This window comes from Bufo bufo, chromosome 5 (genome assembly GCF_905171765.1).
Source record: "Bufo bufo chromosome 5, aBufBuf1.1, whole genome shotgun sequence".
Classification (NCBI taxonomy): domain Eukaryota; kingdom Metazoa; phylum Chordata; class Amphibia; order Anura; family Bufonidae; genus Bufo; species Bufo bufo.
The window spans coordinates 323,014,878-323,037,228 of record NC_053393.1 but is presented as its reverse complement, the minus strand read 5'-3'; the positions used below and the strand labels follow the sequence as shown (position 1 = coordinate 323,037,228).

The 22,351-nt window shown below is 40.0% G+C and overlaps 1 protein-coding gene across 3 annotated transcripts in view; it reads left to right on the top strand.

The window, feature by feature from the left end:
* Positions 1-22,351, top strand: part of LOC121001695 (cadherin-6-like) — a 393,550-nt gene that overhangs the window by 341,702 nt on the left and 29,497 nt on the right. For all 3 annotated transcript variants that reach the window (XM_040432869.1, XM_040432870.1, XM_040432872.1), the window contains 2 exons: positions 7,844-7,980; positions 17,460-17,581. In XM_040432869.1, the coding sequence (XP_040288803.1) occupies positions 7,844-7,980; positions 17,460-17,581 (259 nt within the window). The remainder of the gene's footprint in view (positions 1-7,843; positions 7,981-17,459; positions 17,582-22,351) is intronic.

Sequence of the window (22,351 nt, the reverse complement as noted above, 5' to 3'; positions counted from 1 at the left end):
AATATGATGAGGTTTCTTTTATTTTTCAAAATGATGGAGAACCACCACTTGAAAGAGATCTTCTTATACACTGCAAACCAAGTGAAGATTATACAAATAAAAAAAAAAACACAAAGAATTAGTGTCCTTGATCCTAATTTGGAACCCATGGTTTATCCATTGTTATTCCCCTATGGGGATCAAAGCTGGGGAATTGACATTCCATTGCAAAACAGACCACAAGCTTTATTCAATTTACCAAACCAGTCACACAATCCTAGAATTAGAGTCACTCAAATGCAATACTACGGTTACCGTCTTTCCATTAGAGAGGATTTTAATCCCTTTTTAAATGCAGGCCGCCTTACACAGCAATATATAGTTGATGCATATGTAAAAACAGAAGCCAATAGACTCAATTATATACGTCAAAATCAGCCTAAATTGCGTGTTGAAAAATACTCTGGATTTATGGATCATTTGTTTAATGAAGCCAATGAAGCAGGCCGGAGTCCTGGAAAAATGTATATTTTGCCTTCTTCATTTGCAGGGAGCCCCAGAAACATGCAACAAAATTATCAAGATGCTATGGCAATTGTCAGAAAATATGGAAAACCAGATCTTTTTATTACAATGACATGCAATCCCAAATGGGAAGAGATTGTACATAACCTACAACATGGACAAACTGTTGATGGACAACCACATTTAGTTGCAAGAGTATTTCACCTAAAACTCAAAGCTCTTATTGATGACATCAGTAAAAAACATATTTTTGGAGTCCCAAAAGCAATGGTCTACGTGATAGAATTTCAAAAGAGAGGTTTACCACATGCTCACATTCTTCTCATTCTTAAAGAAAGCTGTAAACCAAAAAATGAAGAACTGATAGATAAAATTGTCTCTGCTGAAATCCCTAACATAGAAATCACTCCTCGCTTACATGCAATTGTAACAAAGCATATGATTCATGGACCATGCAGAGCACTCAATCCTAATTCTCCATGTATGACAAATGCTGTAAGGATTTTCAGAAGGAATTTAAAAAAAAATAATAATGCTAATAGCAACGGCTATCCAAAGTACAAAAGAAGAAATACAGGCCAAACTATAATTCTTAACGGAAAGAATATTGATAATTCTTGGGTTGTACCATATAATCCTTACTTAGCGTTGAAGTACAATTGCCACATTAATGTGGAAGTTTGTGCATCAGTGAAAAGTGTCAAATACCTTTTTAAATATGTGTACAAAGGTCATGATTGTGCAAATGTTGTCATTCAAGAACAAGGTACTTTGAATCATGATGAAATAAACACCTTTATTATTTCTAGGTATGTCAGTGCTCCAGAAGCAGCATGGTGTTTGCATGGGTTTGAAATGCATTATCAATCCCATACCATCCATAGATTAGCAGTGCATCTGTCTGAAGAACAATCAGTTTTTTTCAACCCAAATGACATTACCACAGCGGTACAGAGAGCTTTAAACCGTGATACTCAATTGACAGCTTGGTTCAAATTGAATCAACAAAAAGAGGAAGCAAAGAATATATTATATTCGGACATTCCTTTGCATTATGTGTTTGACTCTCAAAATTGTTGTTGGAAATTGCGTTAACGTGGTGCAAAAAAAATTATTGGACGAATGTATTCTGTCAACTTAATATCAGATGCAGAGCGTTACTGTCTGCGTCTACTATTGCAGCATGTGGCTGGTGCAGTATCCTTTGAAGATCTGAGGACAGTACATGGTAATGTCTATCCCACTTTCCAAGAGGCTGCAAAAGCAAACGGACTTATTAATGATGACGATGTGTGGGAGAACACTCTGGAAGATGCTGTCCACTTTACAATGCCTAAACAACCTAGGGAATTATTTGCATATGTCTGCGTTTTTGCATCATTACAAAATATGAATGCACTTTTTCTAAAATATGAGCAATATCTCATTGAAGATTTAGTTCACAAACATAAACAACACAATGATGATTGTACAATTTGTCGTAAGATCGCACTTAAAGAAATAGCCAACATTCTGGTACTACATGGCAAAAACTGTGAAGATTTTGGATTGCCTTCCACAATGCCAAATACTGATCAACTTTACAAAAATACAGAGCTGAAGAAATGGAGAAAACATTAAACAGAGAACAAAAAAGAGCTTCAGAAAAATATTGTCTGCAAGCAAAAATGACAACCTTTGCAACCGTTGTTTTTTCTTGGATGGTCCAGGAGGTAGTGGTAAAACGTATCTTTACAAAACCCTTCTCAGCACAGTTCGTGGAGGAGGTAACATTGCACTCCCTGTAGCCTCAACAGGTATAGCAGCCAATCTTCTTGAGGGTGGAAGAACATACCACTCTCAGTTCAAATTACCTGTTCCGATAGTTGAGAACTCAATATCAAATATGCGTCTCAATTCTGCTGATGCTGAAAATTTGAGATCATCTACAGTGCTCATTTGGGATGAGTGTACAATGGCCCCGTCTATTGCTCTTACAGTGGTTGACAAACTGCTAAAAGAAATAATGGATAACCAGAAACCCTTTGGAGGAAAAGTTTTATTACTTGGTGGAGATTTTCGCCAAACACTTCCAGTGGTTCCTCATGGTGACCGGACAAAAATTGTTGAAGCATGTATAAAGTATAATAAACTGTGGGAAAACTTCCAAATACTTAACCTTACAAACAATATCCGTTCAGTTGATACTGAATTCAGCAATTGGTTGATCCAAGTTGGCAATGGTGATACACCACACATTGACGGTTTGCCTGAAGACTCTTAGCTCAAACTCAATTGATGACTCAACTGAGGAAGATATGCAGAAGTATCCTATAGAGTTTCTTAATGAGTTAACTCCAACAGGAATGCCGAGGCATAAACTGAACCTTAAAAAGGGAGCAATAATTATGCTCCTCAGAAATATAAACACTAAAAGAGGATTGTGCAATGGAACCCGCCTCTTTGTTAAAGACTTGAAAAGAAACCTCATTATTGCTCAAGTAATAACAGGTTCAGCGGAAGGGGACATGGTCTTTATTCCACGTATTGATTTAGCTCCATCCTCTACTAATTTGCCATTTACCTTAAGAAGACGACAATTTCCAGTTGCATTAGCCTTTGCCATGACAATTAATAAAGCTCAGGGGCAAACCTTAGACAAAGTTGGCATTTACTTGCCAGAACCAGTATTCTGCCACGGTCAATTATATGTGGCATTATCTAGAGTTAGAACTTTTTCAGATGTGGTTGTCAAGGAGGTTGTAGATGGTCCTGAACAAGGCAAACTGTTGCCAAATTCAGATAGAATATTTACAAGAAATGTTGTGTATAAAGAAATTTTATAGAAAAATTTCAAGAGGTTAAAAAATACCCTTTTCCTGAATATCTGATTCAGGTATTGTACAGGGTGGGCCATTTATATGGATACACCTTAATACAATGGGAATGGTTGGTGATATTAACTTCCTGTTTGTGGCACATTAGTATATGTGAGGGGGAAAACTTTTCAAGATGGTTGGTGACCATGGCGGCCATTTTGAAGTCGGCCATTTTGAATCCAACTTTTGTTTTTTCAATAGGAAGAGGGTCATGTGACACATCAAAATTATTGGGAATTTCACAAGAAAAACAATGGTGTGGTTTTAACGTAACTTTATTCTTTCATGAGTTATTTACAAGTTTCTCTTTGTTTACAGTCATTGACATGTCGCCGAGGTTAACACGTGAGGAGCGGATAGAAATTGTGTTGATGTCTGGTGAATGCAGTAACCGGGTCATTGCAGCAGATTTCAATGCAAGACACTCTACGAGACCACCCATCTCCCATGCTACAGTTAGCAAACTGCTTGCTAAGTTTTCGTGAAACTGGTTCAGTGTTGGATTTGCCAAAATGTGGACGCATGAAATCTGTCTCTAATGAAGAAACATCAGTGGCTGTCCTAGCTTCATTCAGCAAGAGCCCACAGCGTAGCACTCGCCGCATGTCACTGGAGAGTGGCATTAGTCGAACATCCCTTCGGCGGATATTATCTACCACAAATGGCACCCTTACAAACTCCAGCTACTGCAGCATCTCAACGAGGATGACCCAGATCGGCGCACTGAATTTGCAGAATGGGCAAAACAAAAATTGGAACAGGACCCTCAGTTTATGCAGAAGATTTTGTTCAGTGATGAGGCAAACTTTTATGTGAATGGTGAAGTTAACAAAAGAAACCACCGCTATTGGTCTGACACTAACCCACATTGGATAGATCCCTCCAAGACTGTTGGAACAAAAAAATTGATGGTATGGTGTGGTATATGGGGTACAGAGATAGTGGGGCCATTCTTCATCAATGGAAACCTCAAGGCCACTGGATATGCGAAATTGCTACATGATGATGTATTTCCCTCTTTATGCACTAAAGCTGGCACGTTCCCTGAGTTTTTCCAGAAAGATGGTGCACCACCACATTATGGGTGTCAGGTCCGAGTATTCCTAGATGAACAGTTTCCTGGAAAGTGGATTAGTCGTCGTGGGCCAGTTGAATGGCCCCCAAGGTCTCCCGATCTGACCCCCTTAGACTTTTATCTTTGGGGTCATCTGAAGGCAATTGTCTATGCTGTGAAGATACGAGATGTGCAGCACCTGAAACTACGGATACTGGAAGCCTGTGCTAGCATTTCTCCTGCGGTGTTGCTATCAGTGTGTGAAGAGTGGGAGAAAAGGGTTGCATTGACAATCCAACACAATGGGCAGCACATTGAACACATTTTATAAGTGGTCAAAATCTTGTAAATAACTCATGAAAGAATAAAGTTACGTTAAAACCAAGCACACCATTGTTTTTCTTGTGAAATTCCCAATAAGTTTGATGTGTCACATGACCCTCTTCCTATTGAAAAAACATAAGTTGGATTCAAAATGGCCGACTTCTAAATGGCCACCATGGTCACCACCCATCTTGTAAAGTTCCCCCCCTCACATATACTAATGTGCCACAAACAGGAAGTTAATATCACCAACCATTCCCATTTTATTAAGGTGTATCCATATAAATGGCCCACCCTGTATATTGCAGATTGTTACAAATTATACTTACTGTATCGTGATATATACGTTTCCATTTTATTTTTATTATTAATTTACTTTTGACTTCTTTCCAAAATATTTTTGACAAAAGAAAATAAAACAAGAAATACAATGTGGTTAAATTATCTTACTATTTAATATAGACTGTTTCTACTAATGTTTATACACTACTGTTCTAGCGCCCGTTATTATAACGGGCTTAATGTCTAGTTATATCATAAGAGTTATCTGTCGTGAATGATTAATGTACTGTTGTAACGAATGACAGCCTGTTATAGATGACAACTTTATAAGTGTTATCAGTGAGGAGGATTATTGTGTTTTCTTCACTTAAGCATTGATGCCTATTAGGACACAGAATCAGGTGTCCCCTGATGAGCCCAGGTTATTGGTGTGGGCGAAACGCGTTGGAACTGAGGCGCCTACGTGTGTGCTGTTGCTTTAGGGCAGCAATTCCAGGCGCCTATAATACTGCATTGAAAACAATAATGTGTTTGGCATCTTGATAGACAGCTGCACTGCGAATTATACCAATGTATGTACTCAGCAGCTGCTTAGAATATGTACATAGATTATTGTATATACCGAGTATCTTTACTCTTTTGTATCGTTTAAACGACATATTATATTGAGCACTTGTTATTTTCAGTGCATATACAGCAGTAGATACTCTGCTGCTTTGTGTACTGAAGAGTTATTATTTTTTGTACCTAGACTAGGCCACTACCAACTGGGCATCCGACCAGGCTCTGCCCAGTACATCCCTTAATAGGGTCAGTCTAGGGCATTCCAGGAGGTTCCTGAACACGGGATCGCCCCTGTCGGGGCAGCCATTCTGTTTTTAGGCAGGGACCACGCATTATAGGGCCATATCTAGGGACAGGCCCAAACCAGGAAGCAACAACCCTGCCTATAACACAGTGTCCTCAAATACCTTAGTGAGGAACAGGAACATTACATTGCCTAAGAGCGCACAAAGCGCATATCCACTCATGCAGTGTCGTTTTTTCTTTTCTTTTTCTTTCTGTGTTTTGTTTTTGTGGGAGTTTGTTATTTTATACATACTAAACATTAAAGGCTACGTTTTATAACAGGAGGTACCCTGTGATTAAGTGACAAAACAAGCAGTCATAATCAAGCAAAAAGTCACCTTGCGGTGTTGGTGGTAATTCACACCATGCAGCAATGCTGCCTCAAAGAGTCCTTGAGCATAGCAGCACCAACCTGTTTTAACGCCAAACAGGTAGCAAGCCTTTATCTAGACACAAGGCTCCCAGATCCCAACACAGAGACATAGCTTCTGAGCCCAGCTGCCTATTTAAGGACAGCCAAGTGCTGCCAAATCCTGGACCGACACTTAAAATCCGGTCCGGTATTTGACCTCACCTGTCTGTAAATCAGCCCAGCAGCACATGCTGGGAGGAAAATACCTGTTTTCCCAGACCAAAACTCTCAATGTGTCACAATATATATATATATATATATATATATAGTAAATGTGTACATCCTTGTATGTAGAAACTCTAAGTATAATTGTCTCCATATATGTGGTAAATGTATCTGTGTATCTGAGTGCCTCCATGTAAGACTTAATTTGTCAGGCTGAGATTTGTGGCTTTAATATGAACGCTAGTTCATTCTACTGACATCTGAATGAGACTGAAGGCCTCACATGTCATAGTCAAATTGCGGTGCTAAAGTTAATGCAAATTAAACAGAATGTGTGAACACACCCTAATAGCACATAACCCCAATAGTAACTTTATGTACCCTACGTTAAGGGTACAACCCCCCAATGGGTCGTTTGGGCAGCCAAGTTGTCACATGTTTTAAATGTATTGTTAAAAGTAGTGGTTAAAAGAATACTAATTGTTAATGGCGGCACATAATTGCTGGTTTACATAGCGGGACCTACATCGGACTGTATACTTATTAACAAGTTGTCCACTTTTGATGGAATAGTGCCCAGCTCCCTAATTACTCTATTCAGCAGCTGCTAAGGCTTAGAGGTAACATCCCCATCCTTCCTCACCCGGTCCTTCTGGCCACCACATCGAGCCTCCAAGAGATGGCTGGGTTTACTGCTCACTGTACTGTGCTGTTTCCCTAACTACCATAGAAGTGAAAAGGAGTTACTGAAACGGTGTTGCTCGGCGAGCTGTGTTGTTTCCGCCTCTCACAAGCTACAGAAAGCATAGCATGCTCAAATTTTTGTGTGTAATTTGTACGATACATGTGAATAGGGCTTTGAAAACCCCAACCTCTTGTATTGTATGGTAAGTTGCCATAGTTTTGTTGTGTGAAATCCACTGTACATGGACACAGCCAAGTAAGTGTGCCACTCAAACAACATGAGATTGGTTGTATCTTTACAAAGAGTTAACATGGAGGTAAGAATCACAAATGTATCCCACATTTGCCATTCTGGAACATCTCAGGACAGTGTGTGCTGCATGTAGAAAACCCAGTAAGTTAAGCTTCCATCAGAAAGATATTATTCAAGAGCTTGTTGTTAGGAAGCTGAGATTTTACTCTATTTAAAATGTTTTGACATTTATAGTGTTAGATATTTCCAGATAGTAAAACGTTGTTCTTAACAATGTAGTGACATTGCAGGCTTTCTACGTAATCGTAGGCTTTTTTGCTGCTATTTTTAAATAGCAGCAATTTTTAAATGTCATTTCTTATTCAACGTATTGTATTATTGCTGTTAACATTTCGAGGCGACGTCTGGGCGCTGCACTGGGTAAAGGATAACACCTAATGGTTGGACTGTGTTTGCAGGTATTCTGTGGATCGTCATACAGACATGGATAGGATATTCAACATTGACTCTGGAAATGGATCGATTTTTACTTCTAAAACTCTGGATCGAGAGTCACTGCTGTGGCACAATATTACTGTAATTGCTACAGAAATCAGTAAGTCAGTCCTAAATATCAATGCTGTCCCTATAGTGATGAAGTGGGGTCTTTTTATGCTTAAAGGGAATGTGTCATCGAAAAACAACCCATTGTTTAAATCACATTTTTATTTTAAACACATTTGTAAAGAGTTTTTGATGATGTTATTTTTAACTTTCCATGTCACATGTGTAAAATCCTTCAGTTTTCATACTGGCCACTAGGCCTAATACTATACGCCATTTCTTGGTTTGTTCCGATCACTTTACCACAGTTATCTGCTTATTATGACATGCACGATTAGGACTGTATTATACAAACAGATTATCTGTATTATATGTCTGACAGATTTCTGACCAGTCATTGGTCCGATGGCCGTTTACACACCAACTATTGGTCTGATTGGCCAGATAATCTGTTCGTGTAATACAGCCCTAGACGTAAATCGCCTCTGTGTATAGATAACACAGGATCCACCAATAGGTGATTGTCAAAGCTTATCTATTCTTTCCTTGTACAATGACCTCTGCACAGGGCACAGAGCATGCCTAGAAAACTCTACTATAGAAGTCAATGGCCATCATGTCTATGGACCATGGGGCTGCCGTAAAGCAATTTTATTATTGCTTTCTAAATGCTGTTATGAACAGCTGAGGCAAGATGGCCGCCACCATAATAATGGTCAGGAAATAGAAAAAAAAAGAATCTGCAATCAGAAAATAAAAACATTAGAAAAATAGGATATATTCTGGTATCTGGTTTTACCTGACAGATAAAAAATTTTGACAGGTTCTCTTTAAGATATTTTGGAAAGCGTAGTTAGTCGACTTGGATTCTAATTGTAGCTTTCTCATTTCTGGATCCATGCTTTGAGCAAATATGAGAACTGGAGATAGGGACTTTGGGAGTGTGCATGTGTGTTTTCAAAAGAAGCACAGATAAATGGAAAACCCTCAGTTAATGGAATGTAATTGCGCTAACAAATGATGTTTGGCTATAATAATTTAATCTATTCTAAAACAATAACCATTTACTAATTGCTTCGTACTATATTCCCAGTCAAAGCTGACACAAATGCATTGCTCTCTTTACTGGAAGTCACCCAGAGCAAGATTAAAGTTAATAAAATTAGTAACCACTATGAAGTCAATCTGAACGGCAGACACAATTACACATGAGGATCTGATATTGGCAGATGCACACACTTTCAAATTGCATCTTGTAGACTGTATAGGACACGCTGTCATTGAAGTGTGTAAAAGAGAACATTATCAAGTGATTAAATGGCACTTAAAATCAGATTTTAGTTATGGCTCTATGTGCATAGTAAAAATCCTTTAATACAGCATTAGGGTTCAATAGATGCTGCAGTAGAAGAAGAAGAAGAAAATCCCTTTATTGTCCCTCAGTGGGGAAATTTTGGCATAACAGCAGCAATCACATTCACAACTGGAGCAAAATAAGAGTAATTAGAAATTGAAGAGTAAAATACAAGAAAAACATAACACAGAATTTACTTTAAAAATTCACTACTGGGTTTCTGGGAACAGTGGTGGTTATAAATCCTAACCGCTGCTGGGAGGAAGGATTCCTTTGTGCACCTAGGATGCAGCAGTCTGCCACTGAAGGAGCTCTCCAGCTCCACAACAGCTTCGTGCATGGGGTGGGAGCCATTGTCTAACAGTGATGTTAATTTTCCTAGAGTTCTTCTGTCACCCACCTCCTGCACTAGATCAAGGGGACAACCTAGGACAGAGCTGGCCTTCTTAATGAGCTTATCTAATCTCTGTCTCTCAGCCACAGATAAGCTGCTCACCCAACAAACCACACCATAGAATATGGCTGATGCCACCACTGAGTCAAAGAAGGTCTTTAAGAGCATCCCCTGCACTCCAAAGGACCTCAGTCTCCTCAACAAATAGAGTCTGCTCTGACCCTTTTTGAAAAGAGCATCAGTGTTATGGCTCCAGTCCAGTTTGTTGTTCAGGTGAACACCCAGGTACTTATAAGAGTTCACCACCTCAATGTCCGTTCCCTGTATGTTCACCGTAACCAAAGCAGAGGGATTGTGTCTGCGGAAATCCACCACCAGCTCCTTGGTTTTGCCTGCGTTGATCTGGAGCTGGTTCCGCTGACACCAGTCCACAAAATCCTGTGTCCTGTGTAGTAGATATTCTGAATTATTAGGCTACTTTCACACCAGTGTTTTTGCTGGATCCGGCAGGGTTCAGCAAAAACGCTTCCGTCATGATAATACAATCGTCTGCATCTGTTATAAACGGATTTGGTTGTATTATCGCTAAATTAGACAAGACCGACCCATCTTTAAAACCATTAAAAGTCAATGGGGGACGGATCAGTTTTCTTTTGTGTCTGAGAAAACAAATCCGTCCCGCTCTGCACCACATCACGGACAGAAAACCGCAGCTTGCAGCGTTATTCTGTCTGTGAAGAGGAAGCAACCAAACGGAACGGAATGCATTCTGGAGCACTCCGTTTAGTTCAGTTCAGTTTTGTCCCCATTGACAATGAGTAAGGACAAAACGGAAGTGTTTTCCCCCCCGCTATTGAGACCCTATGACGGATCTCAATACCGGAAAGTAGCCTTAGACTGTCAAACAGAATGATAAGCAGATAACCTTCACAAGGAAGGCCTAAAAATGGTAACTCATAGTTTACTAATATTACATGTTTAGACCTCATTCATACAACCATATTTTTAGTCCACATCCGATCCGCTTTTCTTGCAGATTGGATGCAGATCCATTCATTTCAATGAGGCCGCAAAATATGCGGACAGCACACCATGTTCTGCAGCCCCACAAAAAAGATAGAACATATCCTATTCTTGTCCGTTTGGGGACAAGAATAGGCATTGCTACAATGGGTCAGCAAAAAAACGGACACAATACGGATGCCACACGGACGTCATCCCTATGTTTTGCAGACCGAAAAATGCATACGGTCGTGTGAATGCATCCTTAATCAGAGGAGTTTCTCTCTATATACAGTTTATGTAACACGGCTAATTTTGAAATGTGGCGCAGTTTATTGTGATGATGTGGAATTTGTTGTTTAAGGAGTGCAAGTAAATCTGCAAAATTTTCTCGGCAAAGAGTTTTACCATGATTACCACTTTTGTACCCTGTACCATATATACAGCACAGGTTGGAAGTCATTCCCATGATCTGCCATATATGTACAGCGCTGGGATGGAGCGGGCGTAGAACATACACCTGCCACACTGCTGACCAGCTCTTCAACCACTTAGATCCTATAGACTATGGTATCTAAGAGCTTAGACAGGAGGAGAGGTCTCCCTCTGTCACTCAGCTGATAATCACTGGTGACCACAATGGGATTACTGGGTACTGATGGATTGTGATGGCAGCTGGACCTAATAAAGGACCCCAGTGAGTTTCAAACATAAAACATAATTGCATTTTTCCCATTCCGCTAGAAATGGTTAATAAAAGTTAATCACAAAGTTATATGTACCCCAAAACGGTGGCATTGAAAACTACAAATTATACGAAACAAAACCGTGTATGGCTATATCAATAGAAAAATGACAGAATGCATAGGTAAAAAAATAAAAACAATGCTGTGTCCTCTAGCACAAAAGAATATCCTTAATAAAAGAAACATCTAAGGCTACTTTCACACTAGGCTTTTGGCTTTCCATTTGTGAGATCCGTTCAGGGCTCTCACAAGCGGTCCAAAACGGATCAGTTTGGCCCTAATGCATTCTGTAAGGAAAAGGATCCGCTCAGAATGCTTCAGTTTGCCTCCGTTCCGTCTCCATTCTACTTTGAAGGCGGACACCAAAACGCTGCTTGAAGCGTTTTGGTGTCCGTCTGACGAAACTGAGCCAAACGGATCCGTCCTGGCACACAATGTAAGTCAATGGGGACAGATCCGTTTTCTATGACACAATCTGGCACAATAGAAAACGGATCCGTCCTCCATTGACTTTCAATGGTGTTCAAGACGAATCCGTCTTGGCTTTGTTAAAGATAATGCAAACTGATCCGTTCTGAACGGATGCAGACGTTTGTATTATCTGGACGGATCCATCTGTGCAGATCCATGACGGATCCGCACCAAACGCGAGTGTGAAAGTAGCCTTACTGATAAAGTAAGTGTATGCATGCATCTGTGTATGCATATAGAACTGCCCGTGAGGATTATGTTTGTGTGACATACGGAAAATGCAAAACGCATGCAGAATGATAAAAATAGCTTATGCCTTTCATATACGGAAGGCTTTTGTAGTCTCATTCTAAGAGCAAAGAAATCTCAGTGGCTGAGATCCCCTTTTTAGTACAAAGCTTAGGTGGTTTGGTACTGAAATGAAACCATCTCATGTAATTACTTTACATTGCCATGCTTATTTTATAACTTGTGGTTGAAATCTGTGCTGCAAGAAGCGTTCAATGTCAAGATGGTTTTTCATCTCACAGTTGCTGGAAAACTACTACAGATCACTCTCTGTGATCTATACAAGTGCACAATCCAGAAGTGTAATTTACAGTACCCTCCGAATCAGGGGCGTAGCTAAAAGCTCATGGGCCCTGGTGCAAGAGTTCAGCTTGGGCCCCCGTCCCTTAGTGCTTGTTGGCAAGGGGCAGGGGAGCACATAGCCTTCCTGCTGCCTGAGGCAAACATTGAAAGGGCACCCCCTCATGCCAAATTCTTAACCTAAACCCTTCCCTCTAGCCAGAGGTGTAAATTGACCAGTATGCACTTTCTATAATGCCAGGGTCTTTGGGCCCCCTCAGGCTCCTGGGCCCGGTAACGTCTGCTACCTCTGCACCCCCTATAGCTACGCCCCTGCTCCGAATCATCAGGGCATTTCAGAGTAGTGTCTTCTATATACAGTCAGGTCCATAAACATTGGGACATCGACACAATTCAAACATTTTTTGCTCTATACACTACCACAATGGATTTGAAATGAAACTAACAAGATGTGCTTTAAAGGGAATCTGTCACCTGCTTTTACCATTTTAAGCTGTCACCATCGCTATGTTCACTAAAGTACCTTATTTCCAGCAGTCTTCTTTTTACTTTATTTTGTTTTGTCCTTTTGATATAAAAGCCCTTTTTATGATATGCTAATGAGGCTCCAAGGTGCCCAGAGGGGCGTTTTTTTCCCTCTCCGGTGCCCAGTGACGCCCCCCTGCAGTGCCCAAGAACGCCTCCTGATCCTCAAATAACCTTCCACAGCCCCGGCAAATGGTTCCGCCCCCTCCCCACGTCATCGTCTACCTTCTAGAAATGCCCCGTCCTTCTTCCTGTCGGCGGCCATCAACCTCCTGAGGGCAACAGCCTCAAAAGTCTCACTGGGCATGCGCCGAGCCCAGTGATGTAACCTGAGCGCTGTTGCCCTGAGGAGGTTGATGATCGCGCAGGCCGCAGGCGGTACTGCGTCTGCGCAAGTTTTCTGGCCGCCGACAGGAAGAAGGACGGGGCATTTCTAGAAGGTAGACGATGACGTGGGGAGGGAGCGGAACCGTTTTCCGGGGCTGTGGGAGGTTATTTGAGGATCAAGAGGCGTTCTTGGGCACTTTAGGGGGGCGTCACTGGGCACCGGAGGGAAAAAAACGCCCCTCTGGGCACCTTGGAGGCTCATTAGCATATCATAAAAAGGGCTTTTATATCAAAAGGACAAAACGAAATAAAGTAAAAAGAAGACTGCTGGAAATAAGGTACTTTAGTGAACATAGCGATGGTGACAGCTTAAAATGGTAAAAGCAGGTGACAGATTCCCTTTAACTGCAGACTGTCAGCTTTAATTTGAGGTTATTTATATCCAAATCAGGTGAACGGTGTAGGAATTACAACAGTTTGCATATGTGCCTCCCACTTGTTAAGGGACCAAAAGTAATAGGACATAATAATATTCATAAATCAAACTTTCCCTTTTAAATACTTGGTTGCAAATCCTTTGCAGTCAATTACAGCCTGAAGTCTGGAACACATAGACATCACCAGACGCTGGGTTTCATCCCTGGTGATGCTCTGCCAGGCCTCTACTGCAACTGTCTTCAGTTCCTGCTTGTTCTTGGGGCATTTTCCCTTCAGTTTTGTCTTCAGCAAGTGAAATGCATGCTCAATCGGATTCAGGTCAGGTGATTGACTTGGCCATTGCATAACATTCCACTTCTTTCCCTTAAAAAACTCTTTGGTTGCTTTTGCAGTATGCTTTGGGTTATTGTCGATCTGCACTGTGAAGCACCGTCCAATCAGTTCTGAAGCATTTGGCTAAATATGAGCAGATAATATTGCCTGAAACACTTCAGAATTCATCCTGCTGCTTTTGTCAGCAGTCACATAGTCAATAAATACAAGAGAACCAGTTCCATTGGCAGCCATACATGCCAACACTATGACACTACCACCACCATGCTTCACTGATGAGGTGGTATGCTTAGGATCATGAGCAGTTCCTTTCCTTCTACATACTCTTCTCTACCCATCACTCTGGTACAAGTTGATCTTGGTCTCATCTGTCCATAGGATATTGTTCCAGAACTGTGAAGGCTTTTTTAGATGTCGTTTGGCAAACTCTAATCAGGCCTTCCTGTTTTTGAGGCTCACCAATGGTTTACATCTTGTGGTGAACCCTCTGTATTCACTCTGGTGAAGTCTTCTCTTGATTGTTGACTTTGACACACATAAACCTACCTCCTGGAGAGTGTTCTTGATCTGGCCATCTGTTGTGAAGGGTGTTTTCTTCACCAGGGAAATAATTAATCGGTCATCCGCCACAGTTGTTTTCCGTGGTCTTCCGGGTCTTTTGGTGTTGCTGAGCTCACCGGTGCGTTCCTTCTTTTTAAGAATGTTCCAAGCAGTTGTTTTGGCCACGCCTAATGTTTTTGCTATCTCTCCGATGTTTTTTTTTTTTTTTTTTTTTTTTCAGCCTAATGATGGCTTGCTTCACTGATAGTGACAGCACTTTGGATCTCATCTTGAGAGTTAACAGCAACAGATTTAAAATGCAAATAGCACACTTGAAATGAACTCTGGACCTTTTATCTGCTCATTGTAATTGGGATAATGAGGGAATAACACACACCTGGCCATGGAACAGCTGAGAAGCCAATTGTCCCATTACTTTTGGTCCCTTAACAAGTGGGAGGCACATATGCAAACTGTTGTAATTCCTACACCGTTCACCTGATTTGGATGTAAATACCCTCAAATTAAAGGGAACCTGTCACCGTGATTTGGGGTATAGAGCTGAGGACATGGGTTGCTAGATGGCTGCTAGCACATCCGCAATACCCAGTCCCCATAGCTCTGTGTGCTTTTATTGTGTAAAAATCCTGATTTGATACATATGCAAATTAACCTGAGATGTGTCCTGTACGTGAGATGAGTCAGGGACAGGACTCATCTCAGGTTAATTTGCATATGTATCAAATCGGTTTTTTTTACACAATAAAAGCACACAGATCTTTGGGGACTGGGTATTGCGGATGTGCTAGCGGCCATCTAGCAACCCATGTCCTCAGCTCTGTACACAAAATCCCGGTGACAGGTTCCCTTTAAAGCTGACAGTCTGCAGTTAAAGCACATTTTGTTTGTTTCATTTCAAATCCATTGTGGTGGTGTATAGAGCCAAAAATGTTAGAATTGTGTCGATGTCCCAATATTTATGGACCTGACTGTACATGAGGTGAAATAACATAATTTATTAGTAAAACACATAATCGGCAGTCTCTGGCCATTTTTGCACACAGTGAGGGACATTTATCAAGACTGGAGTTACTATACACCAGTCTTGATCCCGCTGCGCTGGAGTGAGATGCGCCTAATTTATTAGGAGGCAGATGCCACTTAATATTTTTGTAGCGTCACTGGCAGTTTGTGTCCCAGAAACTAAAGTCTACTATAACATACGCTAGTTTGTAGTTAATCCAGCAAAGCCGTGCCCCCTCCTGCTAAGCCCCCCCTTCTCGCAACTTCAGAGAAATGTTGAGAAGCCTAAAAAAATCGCAAATTGTGACTCACATATGGCGTGTTCCATAATGTGTGACTTTTTTATGCCACAATATTGACATAAAGGGCCTAATAAATATCCTTCAGTGTGTCTTACCTCTAGTGATGTGATAACACCTGACAAAACACCAAGACCTACAACATGCTGCGTTTTTGAAAAGAAGCAAGAAAGATATAAAAAAAAGCCACGTAATTAATAAAAATGCGAGAAGCAAAAAAAAACTGTGCTTCTATGTCCTGCATTTCATCTTTTCCATAGACCTTCAGCTGATATTTGGAGTTGACTTTTTGCAGCAAAAACACAGCTAAAAATGCAAAAGTGCAGAAAAATATGGCGGTTAATTATTAAGACCAACATTTTAGACGCCGGTCTTAATAAGCCCCTGCGCTGGCATTGGCCTCTACATAACTTCGGGATATCCAGCGCTGGTCTAAATGTAAGCCAACTTCCTTGCTGGCTCATATTTAGACCATTTTCTAAGCCTAAAACCACCGACACCACCCCCACCGACACCACGTCCACTTTTTCAGACCTGGTGTGAGCCGGGAAAAGTCGCAAATTGCGGTGCAAATAACCTTTGTGCTGTAATCTGGGCCAGAAATATGCCTAATATAGGCATATTTCTGATCATAAATGGCCCCCTATGTGTAAAGGCACCCTAATTAAGTTAATTTTTAAAACGCATCCTAATCTAAAACAGATTCTGCATGTGATAAATGAATATGCACCAATTACGTACATCATATGTATGATGTGTAGTGTGAAGCCGGTCATGCACATTAGATAAATGTTGGCCAAATACTTCTATTTGAGGGGGAGCAGCTGACCAGCTAATGACTGTAGGACGTTCCAGGACGCGTCTACATATTATAAGATATTTCTACAACTGTACCCATCTTGTCATAGAAAAGGGTTCTGTCAAATTTGTAGAAAGTGACTTTTTTTTTTCTACAAACTGTGCATGGGCAGTGGATAGTATTTAGCCCTATTCATTGAACAGAAATGAGCTCCAATGCCAGATACAGTCTATTGATGGATGTGGTGCTGTTTTTTTTGGGGGGGGAAATGGCCTTCCTCCTCATCTCATACAACCCGCCTAGAATTCTGTCCTTTTGCTATGTACGATATTTACAGCATATATGACTAGTGTTACTAGGAGATAATGCATGATAAGTTTATTTTAATAGGGTTGTATTTTCTAGTTTTAGGGTACATGCATTTTTTTCCCATTTGATTTTGTAACAAAAGTGTCATGCTACATTTACTAAGCGGCTACGATTTTCTGCTTGAGAAGGTGGCTGGAAAATTGGCGATACACAGCTTGTGTTCTTCTAATTAAGCTTCTGATTGTCAGATCCAAAAACTCACAGACACAGAGAGAGAGAGAAAAAAACTGTTTTCCAGAAATCAAGCCTTTAACAGCTGCCTTCTGCACAATTTAGCCCTCCAACAACCACTGTACCCAGCTCTCTCATCTTTTTTATTCCAGGTAATCCTAAAGAAAGTAGCCGCGTTCCTGTGTACATTAAGGTCTTGGATGTCAACGACAATGCCCCCGAGTTTGCCATGCTGTACGAGATCTTTGTGTGTGAAAATGCAAAGGCAGAACAGGTGTGTATAATAGCGCCACTCTCCGCTCATTTGCATTTAAAATAGTGCTGATGGAGCAGTGTTCCCGTACTGATGGCATTGTGAAAGCGGGAATGGTCATCAGCTTTATTGTGTCCGTAAACTCGCAAAACTAGTCTCACTGGCAAAATGAGGTGACACTACGATCATGGTACAAATTATATCATGTTGTAAATGGGAACCAGGTGTAAAGTGTGCCAAGACCCTCAAACTGTGCACCTGTAAAACCATGGTTTCCATATTTCACCCAAGCCTGTTCTAACTGAAGTGTCATATGCAGGTTGTACGAGATTAGGAAAAAAAGGTATAATTTTCCCAGAAACATCTCCTTTTTTGGACCGTGTCTGGTATTGCCACTCAGTTTCTTGAAAGCGGTGCAATGCCAGACACAGCCAATGAACAATAGTGGTACTGATACAATTACTTGAGTAACGTAGCCTTAAAGGGGTTGGCCACTTTCTGATTACTGTTGACCTATGTGTTTGTGAGGTGTATACAGTATATGGCACATATAGTCTTTGTAGAAATTCCTCACCATTTTCCTGTCCATAAGATGGCTGCTGATGGAGGGTCATGTGACCAGGCAACTCGCCTCCATGTGATGTTTCCTCCATCCACACTGCACCTGCACTAAACGCCCAACAGAACAAGTGCAGATGGCAGGTGCAGTGTATTTGAATGGAGAAGGCATGATATGGAGGTGATTTGCCTGGTCATATGACCCTCCATCAGCGACCATCTTATGGACACGACCTCTGTGTGGACAGCACAAAAGACTTTGTAAACAAGGGGGCATACCTTATAAAATATAGATAATGGTGCAGAATTTCAGCAAAGTGCCACATAATCATCTTACAAACACATTAGTCAACAATAACCAGAAGGTCATTAGAGCAGTAAAATAAGACGGGTTTTGTTAAAGGCAGGCAATGTCCTAAAAAGAACTATAAAACCAACATTCACCTGATAAAACCTCTGCTGCTTCAGCACAGCTGCTCTGGTGGTCCCCAGCAATCTTTCTTTACTTGGCTGGAGCGATGACATGTCCATTTACATATGACCACTGCAATCAGTCACTGGCTTTAGTGGTGTATAGCTTGAGATATCTTAGGCCAGTGATTGGCTGCAGTGGTCACGTATGTAGAAGGGCACATCATTGATTATTTTATCATATTCCTTGCCTTTGCCCAAATGTTGTATGCTCTCTGACAACCCTTGTAGTTATCTAGTGATCCAATAGTCAGTGCCCAGTATATTTTGCAGCTATTGCAAGTTGAAAAAGTTTTCATAGAGTGAAATTTTTTCCAGAAGATTTTGTTTATCTATTGGTTTTAATTAAAAGAGCATATTTTTCCACTAGATGTATTGAAAGACGAACAGCTTTGAAATAACACCTGTACTGGCAACAGTGACATAGTTCTGAAGAAGTGTACATTATGATGATGAGTGACAATTATGTTAATTACTGTAATAGAAGAAAATGACATGTTAGGCCTTGTTGAATTTTATTGTACATTAGTACAGTGCAGGGTTAAGTATTCCTTTACTTGCAGGTGGACACACTAATAGTTGGTTCTAAGAACCCGTTTAGTCAATTACCATCTCACTACAGAGCCCTATATTGGAACCTACTTTCATACTTTTACTAGTAGATTTTTAGATAGATAGCAGGAGATAGAAAGATAGATAGATAGATAGATAGATATATAGCAGGAGATTGAAAGATAGATAGATAGATAGATAGATAGATAGATAGATAGATAGATAGATAGATAGATAGATAGATAGATAGATAGATAGATAGATAGCAGGAGATAGAGTACTTGAAATGTTAGACCTTCGATCCAGTTAAATGGATACTAAAGGTGCCCATGCACCTTCAGTAGTTTTTTTGGCCAACAGCTATATCTTGGTTCGGTGGGGAGAGAGTGAAGTAAGCTGCTGCCAGAAAAACAAAATTATTAAGCAAAAAAAATCCCCCCAATCCTTCTCTGGCCCGACATCATCTGTCGGGGGAGAGTCAGGAGCTCCCAATACAAATTAGACTGTCTATTGATCCTGCTGAAAATCCAGTGATTTTTCTAATAATTATACAAAGAGTCCTGTAGATTCCAATAAAACTTTCACATACTTTATCCTTCTACACAAAGCCTCATCTGCATTCTGGCATGTTTATTCTATTATACCTTTTATATTGTTACACTTATGGGTGAGTAATCACAAGTCAAGTGCATTTGGTAAATTAAGTGATAAATTAGTGACGTGCACAAATAATGATGTGCTCCACAGATGATTTACAAGATGACGTTCATACATAACTGATAAAACATTGTACATTGAGCAATAATAGACCCCTGCAGGTTTACATATCTGAAGAACTACATAAATGTGTGTTTTAACCCCTTATTGACCGGGCCATTTTGCACCTTCATGCTTATTTTTTATATTCAGGCTTATTTTTGAAAATCTGACATGTATCACTTTATGTGGTTATAACTTTGGAACACTTTTACTTATCCAAGCCATTCTGAGACTTTCTCATGACACATTGTGCTTCATGACATTCATAAATTTGAGTCAATATATTTCACCTTTATTTATGAAAAAATCCCAAATATACCAAAAATTTCAAAAAAATTTGCAATTTTCTGAATTTCTATTTCTCTGCTTTTAAAACAGAAAGTGATACCTCATAAAATAATTGTTGCTTAACATTCCCCATATGTCAACTTTATGTTGGGATCATTTTGTAAATGTAATTTTATTTTTTTGCAACGTCAGAAGTTTTAGAATTTTAGAAGCAATTCTTAAAATTTTTAAGAAAATTTCCAAAACCCACTTTTTAGGGACCAGTTCAAGTCTGAAATCACTTTGCCTGGCTTACATAGTAGAAACTCCCCATAAATGATCCCATTTTGGAAACTACATACCTAAGTTACTCAAAACTGATTTTACAAACTTTGTTAACCCTTTAGGTATTCCACAAGAATTAAAGAAACATGGAGATGAAATTTCAAAATTTCACTTTTTTGGCAGATTTTCCATTTTAATCCATTTTTTTCTTTGACACATCGAGGGTTAACAGTCAAACAAAACTCAATATTTATTACCCTGATTCTGCAGTTTACAGAAACACCCCACATGTGGTCGTAAACTGATGTAAGGGCGCACGGCAGGGAGAAGAAGAAAAGGAGCGCCGTATTGTTTTTGGAAAGCAAATTTTGTTGGACTGGTTTTTAGACACCATGTCCCATTTGAATCCCCCCAGATGCACCCTACAGTAGAAACAATCAAAAAGTGACCCCATTTTGGAAACTACAGGATAAGGTGACAGTTTGATTGGTACTATTTTGGGGTACATATGATTTTTAATCACTCTATATTATGTTTTTTGTGAGGCAAAGTAATCAAAGAATGGATGTTTTGGCACCGTTTTTATTTTTTGTTTTTTACAATGTTCATCTGACAGGTTAGATTATGTGCTATTTTTATAGAGTAAATTGTTACAGATGCAATGATATCAAATATGTCTACTATCTTTGTTTGTCTCAGTTTTACATAATAAAGCATTTTTTTTTTATTATGTCTTTGTGTCTCCATTTTCTGAACATCATATTTTTTTTATTTTTATGCTGTTTTTCTTGGTACCATTTTTGGGTACATATGATTTTTAAATCATTCATTATTACACTTTTTGGGGCAAGGTGACCAAAAAATTTGTAATTTTGGCACAGTTTTTATTTATTTTTACGGCGTTCAACCTGAGGGGTTAGGTCATGTGATATTTTTATAAAGCAGGTTGGTATGGTCGTGGCAATACCTAATATGTATACTTTTTCTTATTTATTTAAGTTTTACACAATAATAGCATTTTTGAGACCAAAATAATATGTTTTAGTGTCTCCATAGTCTGAGAGACATATCTTTTTTATTTTTTCCCGATTGTCTTAGGTAGGGTCTTATGTTTTGCAAAATGAGGCAACGGTTTGATTGGTACTATTTTGGGCAGCATACACCCTTTTGATCGCTTTGTGTTGCACTTTTTGTGATGGTAGGTGACAAATTTTATTTTTATTTTTATATAGCTGGTTGTTATAGATGCGGCTATACCAAACGTTTAGGGTATTTTCTTTTCTTCATTTTTACCCAGTTATAAATGTGTGTATATGGGAAAATGTTAGATTTTCTTTTTTTATTACACTTTTTTGACTGTATACTCCAGTGTATTTTCATGCACAGTAAGCCTAATCAGGCTCCTGCCTCTGGCAGGACTTTGTCAGGCTTACATACCATGGCAAGCCTGGATGCCTGTGTAAAGCGTCCAGTTGCCATGGTAACCATCAGGACACTGCCACAGCAGAGCAGCGGCCCAATGGGAGGGGGAAAGGGGGTTGATCAACACAGCAGCGCAGCTCCGATCTTCTTAACACTCACTGAGGAAATCGGAGCTGCGCTGCTGAACTATGTGACCAATCAGAGCAATTCAAAGGCAGGGACCACGCTGATTGATCCCTGCCGGGTGCCCAGACAGCTCTGCTGTCCATGACATCCGTTTACATGCCGGTGTCACACAGTACGTAATTGGTCATTAAGTGGTTAAAAGCATTCTGTCACCTACTGCAAGCCCTATTAATGGTTTCCAGGGTCAGTTTGTGGGTACATAGTAAGAGAATGTTTGTGAGTATCGACATACAGATGGAGCAGTTCTAAACATGAATTTGATATTACATCATGGTGCGTAATCACATTCAA